At 45.3% G+C, this 18,777-nt stretch overlaps 1 protein-coding gene across 1 annotated transcript; it reads right to left on the bottom strand.

The window, feature by feature from the left end:
- Positions 1-7,920: 7,920 nt before the first annotated feature.
- LOC115202365 (fibroblast growth factor receptor 3) lies at positions 7,921-12,514 on the bottom strand. The gene is made up of 5 exons (XM_029766484.1): positions 12,418-12,514; positions 12,016-12,097; positions 11,535-11,828; positions 9,081-9,401; positions 7,921-8,734 (listed from the first exon to the last, which is right to left on the bottom strand). Exons 2-5 carry the CDS (start codon positions 12,095-12,097, stop codon positions 8,349-8,351), a joined length of 1,083 nt encoding a protein of 360 aa, XP_029622344.1. The 5' UTR covers positions 12,418-12,514; the 3' UTR covers positions 7,921-8,348.
- Between the last annotated feature and the right edge of the window lie 6,263 nt (positions 12,515-18,777).

The following is an 18,777-nucleotide window of genomic DNA, read 5'->3' on the forward strand; positions in this document are numbered from 1 at the left end:
ACATTTTTATTTTTAAACACAACATATTGAATTATTGAACAATTACACATTATTGAACAATTCCATTTTATTTATTTTCTTTTTAACTAGTAAACCTACACATTCTGAACAATTATAGTTTTAAGCAGTGTATTACTGCATGGTCGGAACTAGAAGCAAAAGCATTTCGCTACACTTGCATTAACACCTGCTAACCATGTGTATGTGACAAATACATTTGATTTGGTAGTTAGTTAACATGCTACCTAACTGATCAACAATTATAGGTACAGGCTAATAACAAGGTATATATGCTATCTTATTGAACAAGCAACTTAACTCAAATTATGATGTATGCGCTAGGCATCTCTCTCCAGCTCTCTCCGGGTTGTTGTGCTGCTTGGCTGGCTAGCTGCTCAATGGTTTCCTCCAGATATTGCCACTGTTTTCGCACACACTGCAGTACACACTGCCACCATCAGCTGTGTGTCTCTGCCAGTTCCAGAAAGTCCACTACTTGCATACGTACCGTAAATATGATGAATCATAGATTGGCAAGGAAATCCTCTTCACTGTCCAACTGCATTGTCACGGAGCTGGAACCAGCAGTAGGAGGATGGAGTGGCCTTAAAGCTGTATGCTGCTGTAGTGCCAAACTGCTGCAGAACTTCACTTGGTAGTTTATGCTGGTAACAGGTATCACCAGCCAGCTTCAGTCCAAACCACACCAGGAGTATGGAGTTGAGAGTGTGCAGTGACATTCTATTTCTTAACTTTGACTTGACCGCACTCATTTCGCTGAACAGCCGTTCAACCTCTGTATTTGAGTGTGGCAAGGAGAGGGCAGCGAATGCAGCTTTGCACAGTTCTTCAAATGGATTTGACCCGGAAGAGTCCGTGTAGTTATTGACTTCACTCCAAAACTCGACTGTATTTTCAGTTGAGTCCCACCTAAACAGATGGATGTTTCTCCATTGGGAAACAATTTTATCAATTGTTTGGGGCTGGTATCCCAGTAGCTCAGCTACTGTAATAATTTCAGTTTCCTTAACACTGAACAAGGCCATGTTTCGCAAGGCTTCAAGGTTGTCTGGGAGCCTTGCTTGCAGCTCCTTGCTTAAAGCAACAATGTAGTTGATGCACTGTCTCTGAATGACCTTTTTGTTCTCTGGCGCAAGACTGAGTTGGTACACCGGGCTCTCGAAAAGGTACCGAAGGTATGGTGATGGACTGAGATGTCCATCAATGGCATCCTTCAGGACATCAATTTTTGCCATAGGGTTGACTACTCTGCTGCAAATTGATGTTAAGAGGTGTACTAGATTGTCCAAAAGCTTGACAGGATCTGTTTGCTCTCCCTCAAATGACTTCACTGCAACTTGTACGTCGGACAGGATTGATTTCAAGAATGTAAGGTAGACATAGTTGGTCTTGTCCATGTACATGGCGTGGAGCACATCCGCCATGTAGCAATGCTCACTGGCTTTTGTCAACTCAAAGTGGAGTTTCAGTTCTTCCCACTGGCTCAATATACGAGTTACCGCAGGCTCAATCGATAGCCAACGTGTGGCACACACTTTGATGATCTGCAGGGGTTTCTGGCCACAATTAATGGTGGAATACACTGCTTTGTACGCCTCGCGCCGTTTTGGGGAAATGGAAAACCAGTTGTAGGTTTCCCTGATTAAGTATTCAACACTCCTAGGGATGGTTTCTTTGGATGCTGCACAGACAGCCAATTGTAAAGAATGGCACACACAGCGGATGAGTACCAAATTGGGCAATGCACATTCTTCCTTTAAAATCATGTGCACCCCAGTCATCACAGACGCATTATCAGTGCCAATACCCTGAAGATTCTATTTTTTAAAGTTACACTTCTCAAGAAACTCAACTACCGCCTTTGCTATTGATCTGGCATCGCCCCCCTCCAATTCAACCAGCCCAAGAAATGTGGACACAACGGTTCTTTTTTTAGCACTGAAATACTGAATCACCACACCCAGGTATTTCGAGACATTGACATCAGTGGACTCATCCAAAAAGAGAATGAACTTCTCATCCCCCACATCTGATGTTACCCTTTTGAGAAAATAAGGAGCCAGTACTCCCCTAATCATTTCTGTGCACTTGGTGCGGTGCATTTGGAAGTTTGTTGCTGCCACAGAATCTGAAAAGGCAGCTTTGCAAGCCATACCTAAATGGTCGCATGCTAGCAGCGAACAATGCTCCGCAGTGGCCATTGCCATAGTAGCTTCTGCGCTTTTGCAGTTATCCACTTTCTTAAGCAACTGTGGTAATGTTGACTGCGTTGTGGGGTTGTACAGTTTTGATTTATTAATATGCTTTGCTGTACCACAATGTTTTTTGATGTCATACATTTTTGCAAGCATATCTGATTTGCAATACTCACAGTATGCCCGACAATCATCCCCAATTACTGGCTTCAGCCACCCTTTAAATTCAGGTACAGTCTCCCACTCTTTTCTGTACTTCTGGCTGTACAATTTTGATTGAGAGATGTTGATTGATGTTGTAAGTTCTGTTCAAGATCAAACATTTGTGACCAACTGTATTCATTGGGTTTGTCTCGTCAAACGTATACTACTGCTGCTGCAGTCAGCCAACAATGATTTGCAATTTGCTGAAATTGCTGCTGGCCTGCTGCTGCCTGTGCACGAGCTGAGCGCCTGCTGCTGACGTCACTCACAATGCACTTTTGCAGCCAGGCACGTGTGTTTTGACTGAGTGTGAGACAGAGAAAATCGTTTTTGTGTCATTTAGAGGGAAAATGTGCGCATTTTAGCATTTGAGTCACTTTTCAAAAGTTGCTAAAAGTTCCAAATACATTTTTAAAAGTAGCTAAATTTGTTGCTAGGTGCTGTTTGAAAAAAAAGTTGCCAGGGTACTCTGAAAAGTTGCTAAATCTAGCAACAAAATTGCTAAGTTGGCATCACTGGGTGGAAGAGGCAGGGCAGGCCAGGAGCAAGGAAGGAGGGTGTCACGTCCTGACTATAGTAAGTTGTTATTTTCTATGGTAGAGTAGGTCAGGGCGTGACAGGGGGTGTTTTCTGTTTTTCTATTTCTATGTTCAGTTTCTAGTTTTGTATTTCTATGTTGGTTTTTGTTTGGCATGACATCCAATTAGAGGCAGCCGGTTGTCATTGTCTCTAATTGGAGGTCCTATTTAAGTTGATGTTTGTCCCACCTGTGTTTGTGGGTGATTATCTTTTGAGTAGTGTGCTTTCCTCTGCGTCACGGTTTGTTGTTTTTGTATTTTCAAGTATTTAAGTGTATTGCATTCAGTTTCACGTTAAATAAAATATGTGGAACATACGAACACGCTGCATTTTGGTCCGATCCTTCAAACAGCTGTGACAGAATCACCCACCAACAAAGGACCAAGCAGCATGGAATGGAGCAGCGGGAAAAATGGACTTGGGAGGAGATATTAGACGGGAAATGACCCTGGAGGCAGGCTGGGGAGTATAGCCGTCCGAAGGAGGAGATTGAGGCAGCGAGAGCGGAGCGGCGATACTATGAGGTGCAATATCCACCCAGAGGCAAGTGCGAGAGGCAGCCCCCAAATGTTTTATTGGGGGGGGCACACGGTGAGTTGGGCAGAGTCAGGGTGGAGTCCTGAGCCAACTTCCCGTGCTTACTGTGGGGAGCAAGTGACGGGGCAGGCACTGTGTTGTGCGGTGATGCGCACTGTGTTGTCAGGGCGCACTCACAGGCCAGTGCGATCTGTGCCCGCACCCTGCAGTTGTCGAGCTGAGTTGAGCATCCAGCCAGGGCGGGTTGTGCATGCCATACGCTCCAGACCTCCAGTGCGCATCCGCGGCCTAGTACGTCCTGTGCCTGCTCCTCGCACTCTCCCTCCAGTGCGCCTCCATAGTCCAGTACGTCCTGTGCCTGCTCCTCGCACTCTTTCAGTGCGCATCCATAACCCGGTACAGCCAGTGTCTGCTGTGAGCACTCGGCCCTTAGTGCGTCTCCCCAGTCCGGTGAGACCGATTTCTGATCCTCGCACTATTCCTCCAGTGCGCAGCCATAACCCGGTACAGCCAGTGCCTGCTGTGAGCACTCGGCCCTTAGTGCGCCTCCCCAGTCTGGTGAGACCGATTCCTGTTCCTCACACTCTCCCTCCAGTGCGCCTCCATAGCCCAGAACGTCCTGTGCCTGCTCCTCGCACTCTCCCTCCAGTGCGCCTCCAAAGCCCAGTACGTCCTGTGCCTGCGCCCCGCACTTGCCCTGAGGTGCGTGTTACTAGCCTGGCGCCTCCTATGACAGCTCCACGCATCAGGCCTCCAGTGCGCCTGCCAGTCCGGGGTGTCCTGTTCCTGCTCCCCGCACTTGACCTGAGGTGCGTGTTCACCAGTCTGGCGCCACCTATGCCAGTCCCACGCATCGAACCTCCAGTGCGCATCCCTAGTCCGGAGCCTCCAGCGACGGTCCGCAACCCATTTACCGTGATAATGCCTCTACAGAAGTCAGGGCATTCATACTTCTTATACTATGCGGAGCAGCGCAGGGCTGTTGTGAAGGAAGTTCAAATCAATCTTTATTTATCACATGCTCCGAATACAAGTGTAGACCTTACCGTTAAATACTTACAAGCACTTAACCATCAGTGCAGCTCAAGAAGAGTTAAGAAAACATGTACCAAATAAACTAAAGTAAAAAGTAACGTAATAAAATAATGTAAATAGTCCGGGTGGCCATTTCATTTCATTGTACAGCAGTCTTATGGCTTGGGGATAGAAGCTGTTAAGGTGCCTTTTGATCCTAGACTTGATGCTCTGGTATCGCTTGCCATGCGGTAGCAGAGAAAACAGTCCATGACTTGGGTGACTGGAGTCTGACACTTTTTTGGGCTTGGATGGCAAGGAAGCTTGGCCCCAGTGATGTACAGGGCCGTATGCACTACCCTCTGTAGCCTTACGGTCAAATGCCGAGCAGTTGCCATACCAGGCGGTGATGCAACCGGTCAGGATGCTCTCGATGGTGCAGCTGTCAAGGAAGGGAGTTTATGTTTATACAGGACCTCCCGACCTCACCTACCTTCAACCAATCATGCCATCTGCATTGTTACAACATTTGAGAGGCCATGGCGATACGGTATGGAGCTCAAGATGGCCTCTGCGTGGCTCCGGGGGCCCGCAATTCCGTCACACCATCCATAGGGCACCTCAGACCACATTTTCGGATCAAGCACCAATTGGCTCTTAGCTTTGGGTAGTAAGCGAATTAACGTCTTTTTCTGAACGTAACCGAATCACATTGGTGAAAGTTGTTCATTTGGCTCCCTGATTTGCATACTGCTACTACTCCTTTTTGAGCTATTTATTGTTTCTGCAGATAAATTACAAAATCATTCTAAAGAGGGTGAGTCCTCACTGCAAAAACAATAAATAGTGGGGAGATCACGGCAATCTGGTTCATGCAGATTCTTTTTAACGTGCATAAAAAAAATATGACATTGTTTTGCAGGACATCTAATAATTTGGCCAGATCTGACATATGGACCGGCTCTATTACGTGAACGTTGCCAAATGATCCGGCTCACCGAAAAGACTCAGAATGACAATCACTACAAAAGTTACAGGTGCTTGTGCCAGCTGCTCAAAACAGTTGACACAGGTTTACACTTTGTGAACAATAGTATTTCTTACATTTGATAAAATAAACGTAAATATAGGAAACATTCTTTATAATCCTTTAGCAAATGCATATATTTATTATGCATCATTATACGTTATAATAATGCATTCATCTGTTATCGAGGATCCCTGGGACGTGCCTACCCCACAGAAGTTGAAATGTAAAATAGTTAATGTAAGGATTAAGGTATTGCTTGTTGTTTCAGGTTAGGATTTAGGGTAGGGACATCCCAAGTGTATCACTGACTCAAAAATAATCACACTTTTGTCACAGGCCGGTAGATAGCCTGTGGCAAAAATGAGGACATCAACAACCGGTATAGGCCAATTCAAAAAGTTCTTTATTATAAAACAAAACTATTAACTCTAAACAAAGAAAAAGGAATGAGGTGTGGAAATGTCATAATGTAAGGTGTATGTAAGGTGCATGGATGCGTGAATATGTGTGTGTGAACATGACTGAGTGGAAACTAAATAAACCAACAAAGGAACAAACAAAACAGGATCATACCTGGAGGAGCAGGGAGAGAGAGCAAGCGAAGCGAGAAGACAAGCAAGAGGTTAGTGGAGCAGTTTGTTAAATACCCTGAGCCCAGGTGGCTCCAATCAACACCAGCTCCAATCACTAACGACCCTCCTCTGCCTGCAGGAGGAACCACCCCTGCACTGCAGAGGAGGAGCCGTGACACTTTACATAAAAAATGATGGTGTACATCTGCCCTCTTGTTGGAATATTGTATATTACATACAACTGTGATGTCCCCTGAGATATCAAGCAAGGCCAGATTAGATGTGACATTGATCTTGACCAGTAAACCTTCCATTTACAATATCAGTAGCACCACCACCAGAGAGATGAATGATTCCTCCTTTATACCCTACCAGCTTCCCTTTCATATCCACCCACTTAACTTCTCTAGGGTAGGGGGCAGTATTTTCACGGCCGGATGAAAAACGTACCCAAATTAAACGGCCTACTACTCAGGCCCAGGAACTAGAATATGCATATTGCCAGTAGATTTGGATAGAAAACACTCTGAAGTTTCTAAAACTGTTTGAATGATGTCTGTGAGTATAACAGAACTCATATGGCAGGCAAAAACCTGAGAAAAATCTGACCCGGAAGTGAGAATTCTGGTGCTTGTAGTCCTTTCAAGTCATTGCCAATCGAACACACAGTGAGTTAGGGTTCATTTTGTACTTCCTAAGGCTTCCACTAGATGTCAACAGTCTTTAGAAAGTTGTTTGAGGCTTCTAGAATGAACAGAGAGCGAACAAGAAGGTGGGGAAGTTGGTGACCCAGGGAAGGACATCAGTTCATTGGTGCGCATTCACGTGAGAGTTAGCTGTGTTCCAAAACGTTTTTCAAGACACTGGAATCGTCCGGTTGGAATATTATTGAAGTTTGACGTTATAAAGGCCATAAAGATTGATGCTTTACAACGTTTGACATGTTTGAACGAACATAAGTAGAACTTTTTTTTACTTTTCGTCGTGACATTTTCTCTTCCTACACTTGGAGTAGCTAACTGAACGCGCTAACAACAAGGAGCTATTTGGACATAAATTATGGACTTTATCGAACAAAGCAACATTTATTGTGGACCTGGGATTCCTGGAAGTGCCTTCTGATGAAAATCAAAGGTAAGTGAATATTTCTAATGCTATTTAATATTGTAGATGACTCCAAAATGGCGGGTATCTGTATTGCCTAGTGTATTTTTCTGAGCGCCGTACTCAGATTATTGCAAAGTGTGCTTTTCTCTTGGAAGCTTTTTTAAAATCTGTCACAGCGTTAGCATAAAGGAGATGTTCATCTATAATTCTTTGAATGACAGTTGAACATTTTATCAACGTTTATGATGAGTATTTTTGTAAATTGTTGTGCTGATTCACCGGCAGTATTGGAGGCAAAATATTTTCTGAACGTCATGCGCCAATGTAAAATGGGGTTTATGGATATAAATATGAACTTGATCGAACAAAAAATGCATGTATTTTGTAACATGAGGTCCTACGAGTGTCATCTGATGAAGATCGTCAAAAGGTTAGTGCTTCATTTAGCTGTGTTTTTGGTATGTGTGATGCATCTAGTTGCTTGGAAAATGGCTGTGTGGTTATTTGTGTCTATGTACTCTCCCAACATAATCTAATGTTTTGCTTTCGCTGTAAAGCCTTTTTGAAATCGGACAACGTGGTTCGATTCAGGAGAAGTGTATCTATAAAATGATGTAAAATAGTCCTATGTTTGAGAACTTTGAATTCTGACATTTTGTGGTTTTGAATTTGGCGCTCTGATTTTTCACTGGCTGTTGAATAGTGTGAACCGTGGGTGGGACGATAGCGTCCCACCTGCCAGAGAGAGGTTAAAAGATCCTCCTTTATCCCCCCCCCCCCCCCCCGATAAAATGCTTATGCTGGTGTAAAATCGGTCGCATTAAAAATGGGTCCACAGGGAAAACAATTTAAGCCACCAGTGAGGCTGGAAGACTAGGCAGGACATCAGCAAAGACTGGGTCCTAGATAAAATAAACCCTGTATCATTTGATCCAAGCCAATCAAGCTACAGTCATTGGCTACCGATTCATACAGTAAACTATGATAGGAAGACATCCACATCCACTTCAGTGAACATAGAACATTTCATCCAACATTTCACAACAACAAAGAAGTTGGCAACCAAAACAGACTACCTTCATACATAACTCAACTCCCTGTGTTACTCTTCTTCTGCTCTAGCAGTGTCCCACTTTCAGTTACAGGGAGATGGAGCTCCTCCTCTTCCTCTGTGCATTCATCCATCCCCTCAGGGCACATGGTCTCATCAAGATAATCATCACAACAACTCTGGATTCTTCGGACTTCTGGCAACGGTTGGCTATCCTGAACTGGAACAGGAAGATCCTCGATGGAGAGATGTGGTGGTGATGCTATGTTAATCATCGTGTTGTCCTCTGTTGGCTGTCTCCTGTTTCTCCTGTTTCTCGCCAGTAACCAGAGCACACAAATGATTGACAGAAGTAGAATAATTACTCCTATCACTGGTACCCTACTCCTTTCACTATCAATCATTGCAGGCTCCAATTGCTTTTCTAGAGAAAGAAAGACACAGAAAATAGTAGTGTTAGTGCAGCAAAGATAAGGGATATGACAATATTATACTGAAGCAATAAGGCCTGAGGGGGTGTGGTCTTAGGCTGATATACCACGCTGTCAGCCAATCAGCATTCAGGGCTTGAACCACCCAGTTTATAATCTCAACTAGCGCAGACAACAATACAAAACAGCAAGACTGCCATGACTAAATACTATTCTCTTGAAATATTACACTAACACTACATCTACTACTATGATAATAAGACAAACAATGTCTATACGTTAAAAAGTGAATATTAAATACAATACTTAAGTGAGCAATGCATTCAATAGACATCCCACCTTTAACAGTGAGAGTGACTCCATGTGGATATCCTTGGTCACTATCACGGTTGAAGAAGCACAGGTAGGTCCCCTGGTCAGACAAGCGTACACCGGTGAAGGTGAAGGACAGGTCACCCTCTATGTAACCATCCCTGGTCACTGATGTCCTGTCAATGAATCCAGGGCCATAGGTAGTATTGGTTGGGTCAATCTTCAGCACGGTCTGTCCATCTTTCTCCCACTGGACATGCATCTCACCATCGGTTGCCTGCTTATTGGTCGAGCCATAGCAGTGAAGTGTGACATTATCTCCGACATGAGCTGATTCTTCTGTCGGGACTGTTAGATGAGGAGGGAGAAGAGGGGTGGGCCTTGAATGGTGTGCCATTATGAAAGCAATTGAATTAGATATAGGTCTACATGGAATGTATGACAATTAAAGTGAAGGGGGAAGGTGCTGGGGGGTTAAGGTTAGAGAGAAGGTGCTGGGGGGTTAAGGTCAGAGAGAAGGTGCTGGGGGGTTAAAGTGAAGGGGAAAGGTGCTGGGCGGTTAAAGTGAAGGGGGAAGGTGCTGGGGGGTTAAGGTCAGAGAGAAGGTGCTGGGGGGTTAAGGTCAGAGAGAAGGTGCTGGGGGTTAAGGTCAGAGAGAAGGTGCTGGGGTAAAGGTCAGAGAGAAGGTGCTGGGGGGTTAAGGTCAGAGAGAAGGTGATGGGGGGTTAAGGTCAGAGAGAAGGTGCTGGGGGCTAAGGTCAGAGAGAAGGTGCTGGGGGGTTAAGGTTAGAGAGAAGGTGCTGGGGGTTAAGGTTAGAGAGAAGGTGCTGGGGGGTTAAGGTCAGCGAGAAGGTGCTGGGGGGTTAAGGTCAGAGAGAAGGTGCTGGGGGCTAAGGTCAGAGAGAAGGTGCTGGGGGGTTAAGGTCAGAGAGAAGGTGCTGGGGGGTTAAGGTCAGAGAGAAGGTGCTGGGGGGTTAAGGTTAGAGAGAAGGTGCTGGGGGGTTAAGGTCAGAGAGAAGGTGCTGGGGGTTAAGGTCAGAGAGAAGGTGCTGGGGGGTTAAGGTTAGAGAGAAGGTGCTGGGGGGTTAAGTTTAGAGAGAAGGTGCTGGGGGGTTAAGTTTAGAGAGAAGGTGCTGGGGGTTAAGGTTAGAGAGAAGGTGCTGGGGGGTAAGGTTAGAGAGAAGGTGATGGGGGTTAAGGTTAGAGAGAAGGTGCTTGGGGGTTAAGGTCAGAGAGAAGGTGCTTGGGGGTTAAGGTCAGAGAGAAGGTGCTTGGGGTTAAGGTCAGAGAAGGTGCTTGGGGGTTAAGGTCAGCGAGAAGGTGCTGGGGGTTAAGGTCAGAGAGAAGGTGCTTGGGGTTAAGGTCAGAGAGAAGGTGCTTGGGGTTAAGGTCAGAGAGAAGGTGCTTGGGGGTTAAGGTCAGCGAGAAGGTGCTGGGGGGTTAAGGTCAGAGAGAAGGTGCTGGGGGGTTAAGGTCAGAAAGAAGGTGCTGGGGGGTTAAAGTTAGCGTAGTGTGAAAGCCAAATGGAGAGGAGTGAAGGACGAGGGAATGAAGGATAAAGGAAGTGAGTTGAATAGACGCAAATAAAGAACAGAATGATATTATACTATTATGATCATTGATCACAACTCTAAAACACAAATCTACAGTATGTAGAATTTGAATTACACACTGACTTCAGACAAACAGTGGTCTGGCCAATATTACAATATTGCAACAATTGCAAATGCATAAATGAAGAGTTTCATTTCAAAACGCTATATGTCCATTTTCAGAAATGTTGGTCTTTTATTGTAATTAGAAATTATGAAAGAGATTGGTATGTTTTTTCACTATCTAATCATGGTATGGGTTTGTTCAATGTATTTGTTTAAAATCTATCACTGGATGGTTTCATTTCAGAGACAAATAACCATGTTTTTTTTCTTCAAAATGCTATATAGCCGCCTCTCAGAGAAATAAGTAGTACTACTATGTTTTACAGTCAAATGTAACAAAAAACTGCTAGCAGATACCCATAGACTTCCAGTCATTGCGCTAACGCTAGTTAGCATTGGCTCACGAATCTACCTCTAACTTCCTTCACACTGGACACAGAGACATAAAAATGGAATCCACAAGTTCATCTGACTCCATTGAAATAGATAAAGGGCCTCATTGCCCAAATGATGAAGTATCCCTTTAAGATACCTAGGTGTCGGTGAGACAATCACATATCACTGTCAAATATACAGGATACGAACATTCCATTCCAGCTAAAAAATATATATAGTATTTTGCAAATAAAAACATATGAACAAAACTAAATCTGAGAACAGTAATATTGAAGGTACCCATAACCAATCATTCCTTATGAAAAAAATGGTGGATATAGCGTTTTGGAAGTAAACTCTTCAAATCTATCCCTGAGTAAAGTAGTCATAGTTCTTGTTCCCAGTCAACATTCAATATGTAAAGTTTTGTCATGTCTGTTCAGCTTACCCAGAACATCTAGCTTTACATCTGCAACATTCCGATTATTACAGACACACTCATATGAGCCCTTGTCATTGTACACAGCAGAGCGGATTGTGAGAGAGAGGTCATTGTTGATTTTAACCCTCTTCTCAAAGCGCTTTCCTTCAATCAATTTTCCTTGATCAATCTTGGCAACAACCTGGCCATCCACAATCCTCCAAACGATGCCAATGTCACAGGTTGCATTGCAAGGGAGAGTCACATTGTCCTTCAAATTCACAATTTTAAGAATGATACCATTACCAATCGAGGGGCATTCTGTGGAAACGGTCAGGAAGCAAAAGAAATTCAAGGATTATTTGGTTTACATATTTGTAGCCTAACTCAATCCTCAACATATTGGACATTAGGCTAATACAGTGAACAACAATGATGTTGATCAAGAGGCCAGTTCACACCAAAAGAACATAGGCTATCTAAAATGATGAATTTAGGAAAAACGTACCAAGAAGGCCAACCATCAATGTAAAAACACAGTAGAGTAGTTTCCAACCCATGCTGTGCTTTACTTCCCCAGGATTCAACATCTGTGGAATTGAAAGCATGTTAAAATGCGGATTATTGTTGTCTAAAAAAACGTGGATTATTGTCGTGTTATGTCTAAAACTATTTAGCCGTCACTAAAATAGTAGCCTACTAAGAAACTCTCGTTTTTGTTGCAAAACGTTTTGCTTTGGTTTGCTACGGTGTGCACTAAAATAGCCCTAAAAAAAATTGTCTTTTTCAAAGGCAATTGCCTTCCATTAAAACAACATTCATTCATCACATACACGTTACAAACTATTTAAGAAACAAGTATCCTATGCCACCCAAACAAACAGATTTCCAATAGAATAGACTTAATTACCAAACTATATATTTTTCTCCTAGTGTTGGTTGTCGTGAGAAGTAACTACTTTCGTTTTCTTCTTCTTCATTGGATTTTTTTAAGGTGCGTTACCGCCACCAACTGGACTGGAGTGTTAACCAGAGACAAGGATGGTCTAAATCCTACCCATAATTCTCATCTCCCTAAGGAAGCGAAATACATCATTAAATACTACACCCCCTGAATATTTCCCCAGCAGTTCACTTAATATTGGCTCTTCAACCCCATTACACCTTAAATCTAACAATAATCTCTCCCTTTCCCTCCCATATTGCTGGCACTGAAATGGAACATGTCTCACTGTCTCCATCTCCTCCTGACAATGATAAAACCACCCAGTCGGATGTTTTCCTACCATTTTCAATATCCTGTTGAGCCTTGTGTTTCCCAGTCTCAGCCTTGTGATTACACTTTCCTCCCTTCTCTCTCTGCCTGAGGACCTCCCTGCCCTCCACATTTCCTAGATATTATACAGGTGTCATCCCTTTCCCTTCCTGTTCCACAACTCTTGCCATTTGTTTTGAAGTTTTTAACCACTGTTCTCATAAACCCTTGGCTTCTGCTTTACTGATTGACATTCCATTTCACCATTAGGATGTTTAAGAGGCTGCTTGGTGATAACATCCACCTCCTCATTCCCCTCTACTCCCAAAGAGCATGGAACCCAGAGGAACATCACAACTACCAACATCTGTTTCACCTTATACAAGCACTGCAAAACCTCATACAATACATCCTGTCTGCTGAGACACAAATGAATTTAAGCTCATCAGTGCTGCACAGGAGTCAGACTAGATGACTACCCTGTCATCCTCACCTCCTCCGCCCACTCTGCAGCCCAGAGTATGGCCATCTCCATTGTGTAAACAGATAAATGACCCGTTGCTCTTTTCGTCACTGCCACCTTAAACTCAGGAACACTAAAAGCTGCTCCTGTCCTGCCTGTTTTAGGGTCCTAAGATCCATCTGTGAATATATTAAAGAAAGCATAGTACTGTGTTCTTAAATGTTCACTTACACAACTAAATCTACTCCTTCCTCAACATCTCTTAGCCTCTCAAGCAACCCTATATCTATTACTAGCCGAGGGAACAACCAAGGTGGGATAGCAGGAAAACCACAGAGGGGCTAAACTCCTTCCAAATTACCCAATCTCTCTAGCTATGCCATTACCTATCCACCCAAAGCTTGTATTCAGACTTCGCTCATGCTCCCAGCACTCAAGGAGCACTTTTTTTGTAGGATGTGTGTTATGGGTGTAAGATGGCACAGTGATGCCATCTGTTGGTAAATGTTAATTACTGCAACTCCAGTGTTTTACCGGTGTGCTTGAAATACCTGGATGTATTGCAATATACTGAACAAGACTGGTTACTCGCATCCATGCCTCTGTCTCGTCATTTAACATTCAAACATGGTGTCAGAGTCGGATAACTAACCATGCTTTCCGCAAATTAGAGCCACCTGTTCTGGTTTACCCCCTGAAAAATGCTTATTTGAGTAAAACTTCGCCTGACGCCAGAATTGTCCTTAGCTAGAGTGAGTTTGCTAGTTAGCTTCAGTGTTGTTAGCACCGGTTAGACATGGCAGCGAACATTCCCCCTCCCGCCGTTATGAAGCTTAGCGGAGACTGGAGCACAAACTGGGATACGTTTAGAGGTGAATGGGAGGACTATGCACTAGCAACGGGACTTCAGGAAAAGGACGATGAGGTAGTGGCTGCCACTTTGAGGACTATAATGGGAACAGAATGCCGACACGTATACAAACACAACCTGAACCTAACAGCAGCTCAGCAAGGTAACGCTACAGCTATTCTTGATGCTCTTGAACATTACTTCAAGCCAGCAAAGAACGTTATCTACGAGCGTTATGTTTTCGGTTGTTGCAAACAGGAGGACGGGGAGTCCATTGACAGCTTTGTCACTAGGCTAAGGGAAAAGGCAGCTACATGTGACTATGGTGCTTTAAGAGATGAACTGATCAGAGATAAGCTAGTGCTTGGCATAACTGATGAGGGCACCCGCAGACGTTTGCTGAGAGAACGTGACCTGACGCTGGTCTTGGCAGTGGAGACATGCCGTGCAGCAGAGCTTACTGATATACGGATAAGGTCCATGGAACTAGAAAGACAACATATGGACAATGTCAATGCTACATTCAGGGATCCAGTAAGGAAATTCCCCTTTGCCACAGCTAATGCTAATACTACAGCCAACTCTGCAGCAGACAACCCCAATACGTGCAGATATTGTGGCATTTCTCATGGACGAGGAAAATAATACTGCCCAGCCTATGGAAAAATATGCAAATCCTGTGGTACAGCTAATCACTTCGCAAGGGTCTGCATGAAAAGCAAGAGAAAGGAGGGTAAAGTGCACTCCATTGAAACAAACACAGATGAAGGGAACAACAGCACAGAGGATGTATATGCTAGCGAGTGCATAGGGGCAGTGAGGGCAAAAGGACAAAAGTGGTTTGTCACTCTGCTACTTAATAATAAACCACAGCAATGCCAGCTAGATTCAGGGGCCACATGTAACGTTATGAGCCTTAGAGACAAAAGGAGGCTCGCGCCCAGAGACAAACTCACACAGAGTAGCACCAAGCTGAAACTGTATTCAGGACAGTTCATGACCTCTTTAGGCCTGTTTGTGACAGAGTGTGTTTTACGTGGCCAGAAACACACCCTTGAGTTTGAAATAGTTGAGGCTAGTCAACAGCCATTACTGCCAGGTTCTACATGCGAGCGCCTTGGACTTATTAACTTCACCATCCCAACTGATCTTAACATTATAGACAATGTCCAGGCTGGGCCCCTGAGCAAGGACTCACTCCTGAGCAAGTACCATGATGTCTTCAATGCGCCGGTCGAGTCAGTTCCCGGCGAAGTCCACTTTGAGTTGGACGCAGCAATCCAGCCTGTCCAGTGTGCACCCCGCAATGTACCAGTGGCCATGAAAGCAGCTACAAAGGCTCAGCTTGACAAATACGAAGCAGATGGCCACATGATATCCGTCACCGAGCCTACAGACTGGATAAGTAATATGGTCATCGTCAAGAAACCAGACAAGCTACGGATATCCATTGATCCTAAACACCTCAACCGGGCTCTGAGACGCTCACATTACATTATGCCCACGTTGGAGGATGTTCTTTACAAGCTCCCAAAGGCCAGTCTTCACGCTCGTGGACGCCAGAGATGCCTTCCTGCAGTGCAAGCTCGACGAGCCCAGCAGCTACATGACCACCTTTTGGACACCCTGGGGCAGGAAGAGGTGGTTGAAGCTCCCGTTTGGTGTCTCCGTGGCTCCAGAGGTGTATCAGCGGAAACAGCATGAGCTGTTGATGGGACTCAGTGGCGTGGAACCCATAGCAGATGACATCCTCGTAGTTGGCTGTGGGGACAGTGATGAGGAGGCAGAATGTGACCATGACGCCAAGCTGCTGGCCCTGATGGTCAGATGCAGACAGGTCAAGCTAAGGCTAAGCATAAAAAAGCTTCAGTTTAAAGTGCCAGAGGTCCGCTTTCATGGGCACATCTTGTCCTCCACTGGATTGAAGGCGGATCCTGAAAAAGTGAAGGCTGTCTTGGAAATGCCCCACCCATCTGACGTAAAGGCAGTGCAGCGCTTCGTCGGATTCGTCACCTACCTGGCCAAGTTCCTACCGCGGCTCTCTGAAGTGTGTAAGCCACTAAGGAGGCTCATGGACAAGGACACCATCTGGCATTGGCTCCCAAAACATGACGCAGCGGTGAGGGAAATAAAACAACTGGTCACCCAGACACCTGTACTGCGATACTACGATGTGTCAAAACCTGTCACGATTCAGAGTGACTCAAGCCAGTATGGACTTGGCTGTTGCCTCATGCAGGAGGGCCAGCCTGTGGCATTCGCCTCTAGGGCACTCACCCCAACAGAGCAGAACTATGCCCAGATAGAGAAGGAGTGCCTCAGCATTGTGTTTGCATGCCAACGCTTCCACCACTATCTGTACGGGCGCGACAATATTACCGCAGAGACAGATCACAAGCCCCTTATTGCTATATTCAGCAAGCCTCTCCTGAATGCCCCGAAACGACTGCAGAGCATGCTACTGGCCCTACAAAACTACAACCTCAAGGTGGTGTATAAGCCAGGGCCAGAGATGTATGTGAGTGACACACTCAGCAGGGCTACTGCATCAGGCACTCACACACGCTCCATGCATGAACGACACGCAGTGTGCAGCTTACAAACAGAGCAAGTGGATGTTGAACACATCAACCAGGCTGACTACCTCAATGTCACGGACCAGCGCCTTATACAAATCAGACAGCACACAGACGGGGACGAGCAACTCCAGGCATTGAGGTCTGTGATTCTGATGGGCTGGCCCGACTGCAAGGAAGAAACTGCTTTAGCCGTCAGAGATTATTGGCCAGTCAAAGAGGAGCTCAGTGTTCAAAACGGAGTAATAATCAAGGGTCAGAGAGTCGTTATTCCCCGGTCTCTGCGCCCTGAGATGTTGGCGCGCGTGCACTCAAGTCACATAGGAGGTGAGGCCTGTTACAGACAAGCACGTGACACACTGTATTGGCCAGGAATGCAGAGTGAAATCAAAGACTATGTCAGTAATTGCACAATCGGCAATGAATATGCCACTGAGCAACAGAGAGAGACGATGATGTCCCACGAGCTACCGATGCGCCCCTGGCAGATAGTAAGTCTAGATCTCTTCCAGCACAGTGGCAAAGACTTTCTGCTGGTAGTCGATCATTACTCAGACTTCTGGGAGATTGACCTCCTCCCCGACCTCTCAGCAGAGACAATAATCAAACGCTGCAAGGCTCAGTTTGCCCGCTATGGCCAGCCAGATAGGGTAATTTCAGACAATGGACCCCAATTCTCCGGAGTTGAGTTCCGAAAATTAGCTGCAGATTGGGAATTCGAGCACGTCACTTCATCACCACGACACCCAAAAGCTAATGGGAAGGCGGAGTCCGCAGTCAAAATCGCAAAGAACCTCTGCAAAAAAGCTCTGCGAGAGGGCAAAGATGCCTGGAAAGCAATTCTGCAGTGGCGCAATACCCCGACAGAAGGCATGGATAGCAGCCCGGCCCAGCGCCTCATGGCACGGCGCTTATAAGCAGCTCTGCCAGTAGCCAGCACTCTCCTGGAGCCATGTGTGGTGACAGACGTGCTGGTGAAGCTACGTCACAGAAGACAGGTCTCCAAGTTCATCTATGACAAATCAGCAAAAGACTTACCTGAGCTCAGGGTGGGTGAAACGGTGCGGATGAAGCCACTACCAGGGGACCGGACTGGCCTCTGGAGACTCGGATCCTGTGTACAGAAATGGCACCACGCTCCTACTTGGTCGAGGTGAATGGATCACGGTACCGTCGTAACAGGGTTGACCTTCGGATTGCTGAGCCAGCACCTACTCAGAACCCTGATGGTAAAAGGGGTCGCATGACAAAAGACAGAACCCCAGCAAGTCACATGGGGCCTGAGGCACTGGGCAAAGAGCCAGGGGATCACAGGTCGGCCGCTCCCTCGCCCATCAATACTCCCCTTAGACAGTCAGGTGACACGCCTGTGCGGGAACCCGCAGTCCTCGCAGACAAGCCCCCTGTCTTTTCACGCTGTGGGCGTCTGTCCCAGCCACCAAAAATACTTAATCTGTAGGTTTCCCATTAGGGATTGTTGACAGACAGAGATAAAAGTGAAGAGAGTATCAAAATGTGTTAAGTTGTTACCTGAAAAAAAAATAAAAATAAATAAAAATACTAAACTGTTCATGTTGGAAATTATTACTAGGTTTGTGTTGTTAGTGAATTGACAGCTCCTGTCCTATTTTATAAAAGGAAAGATGTTATGGGTGTAAGATGGCACAGTGATGCCATCTGTTGGTAAATGTTAATTACTGCAACTCCAGTGTTTTACCGGTGTGCTTGAAATACCTGGATGTATTGCAATATACTGAACAAGACTGGTTACTCGCATCCATGCCTCTGTCTCGTCATTTAACATTCAAACAATGTGTGACCTTATGTCCTTTTAGATTTACCCAATATGTCATGGTTAGCTGTTGTCTTCTTAACTATAACAGCATCTCTCCCAACTCTTCCTGCATCGCTGCCACCGGGGAGGTCCTGAGTGCTCCACAGCATATTCTTAGGGCTTGGGCCTGGATTACATCTAGCTTTTAAAAAAGATGTCTGAGATGCTGATCCATATGCTACACTTCCATAATCCAGTGATGACCTTTACGGAGCTATATATATCATTTTCAATGCCGTTCTATCTGCCCCCACACTATTCCAGACAGGCAACGCATCACATTCAATATTTT

This window comes from Salmo trutta, chromosome 11, assembly GCF_901001165.1.
Source record: "Salmo trutta chromosome 11, fSalTru1.1, whole genome shotgun sequence".
Classification (NCBI taxonomy): domain Eukaryota; kingdom Metazoa; phylum Chordata; class Actinopteri; order Salmoniformes; family Salmonidae; genus Salmo; species Salmo trutta.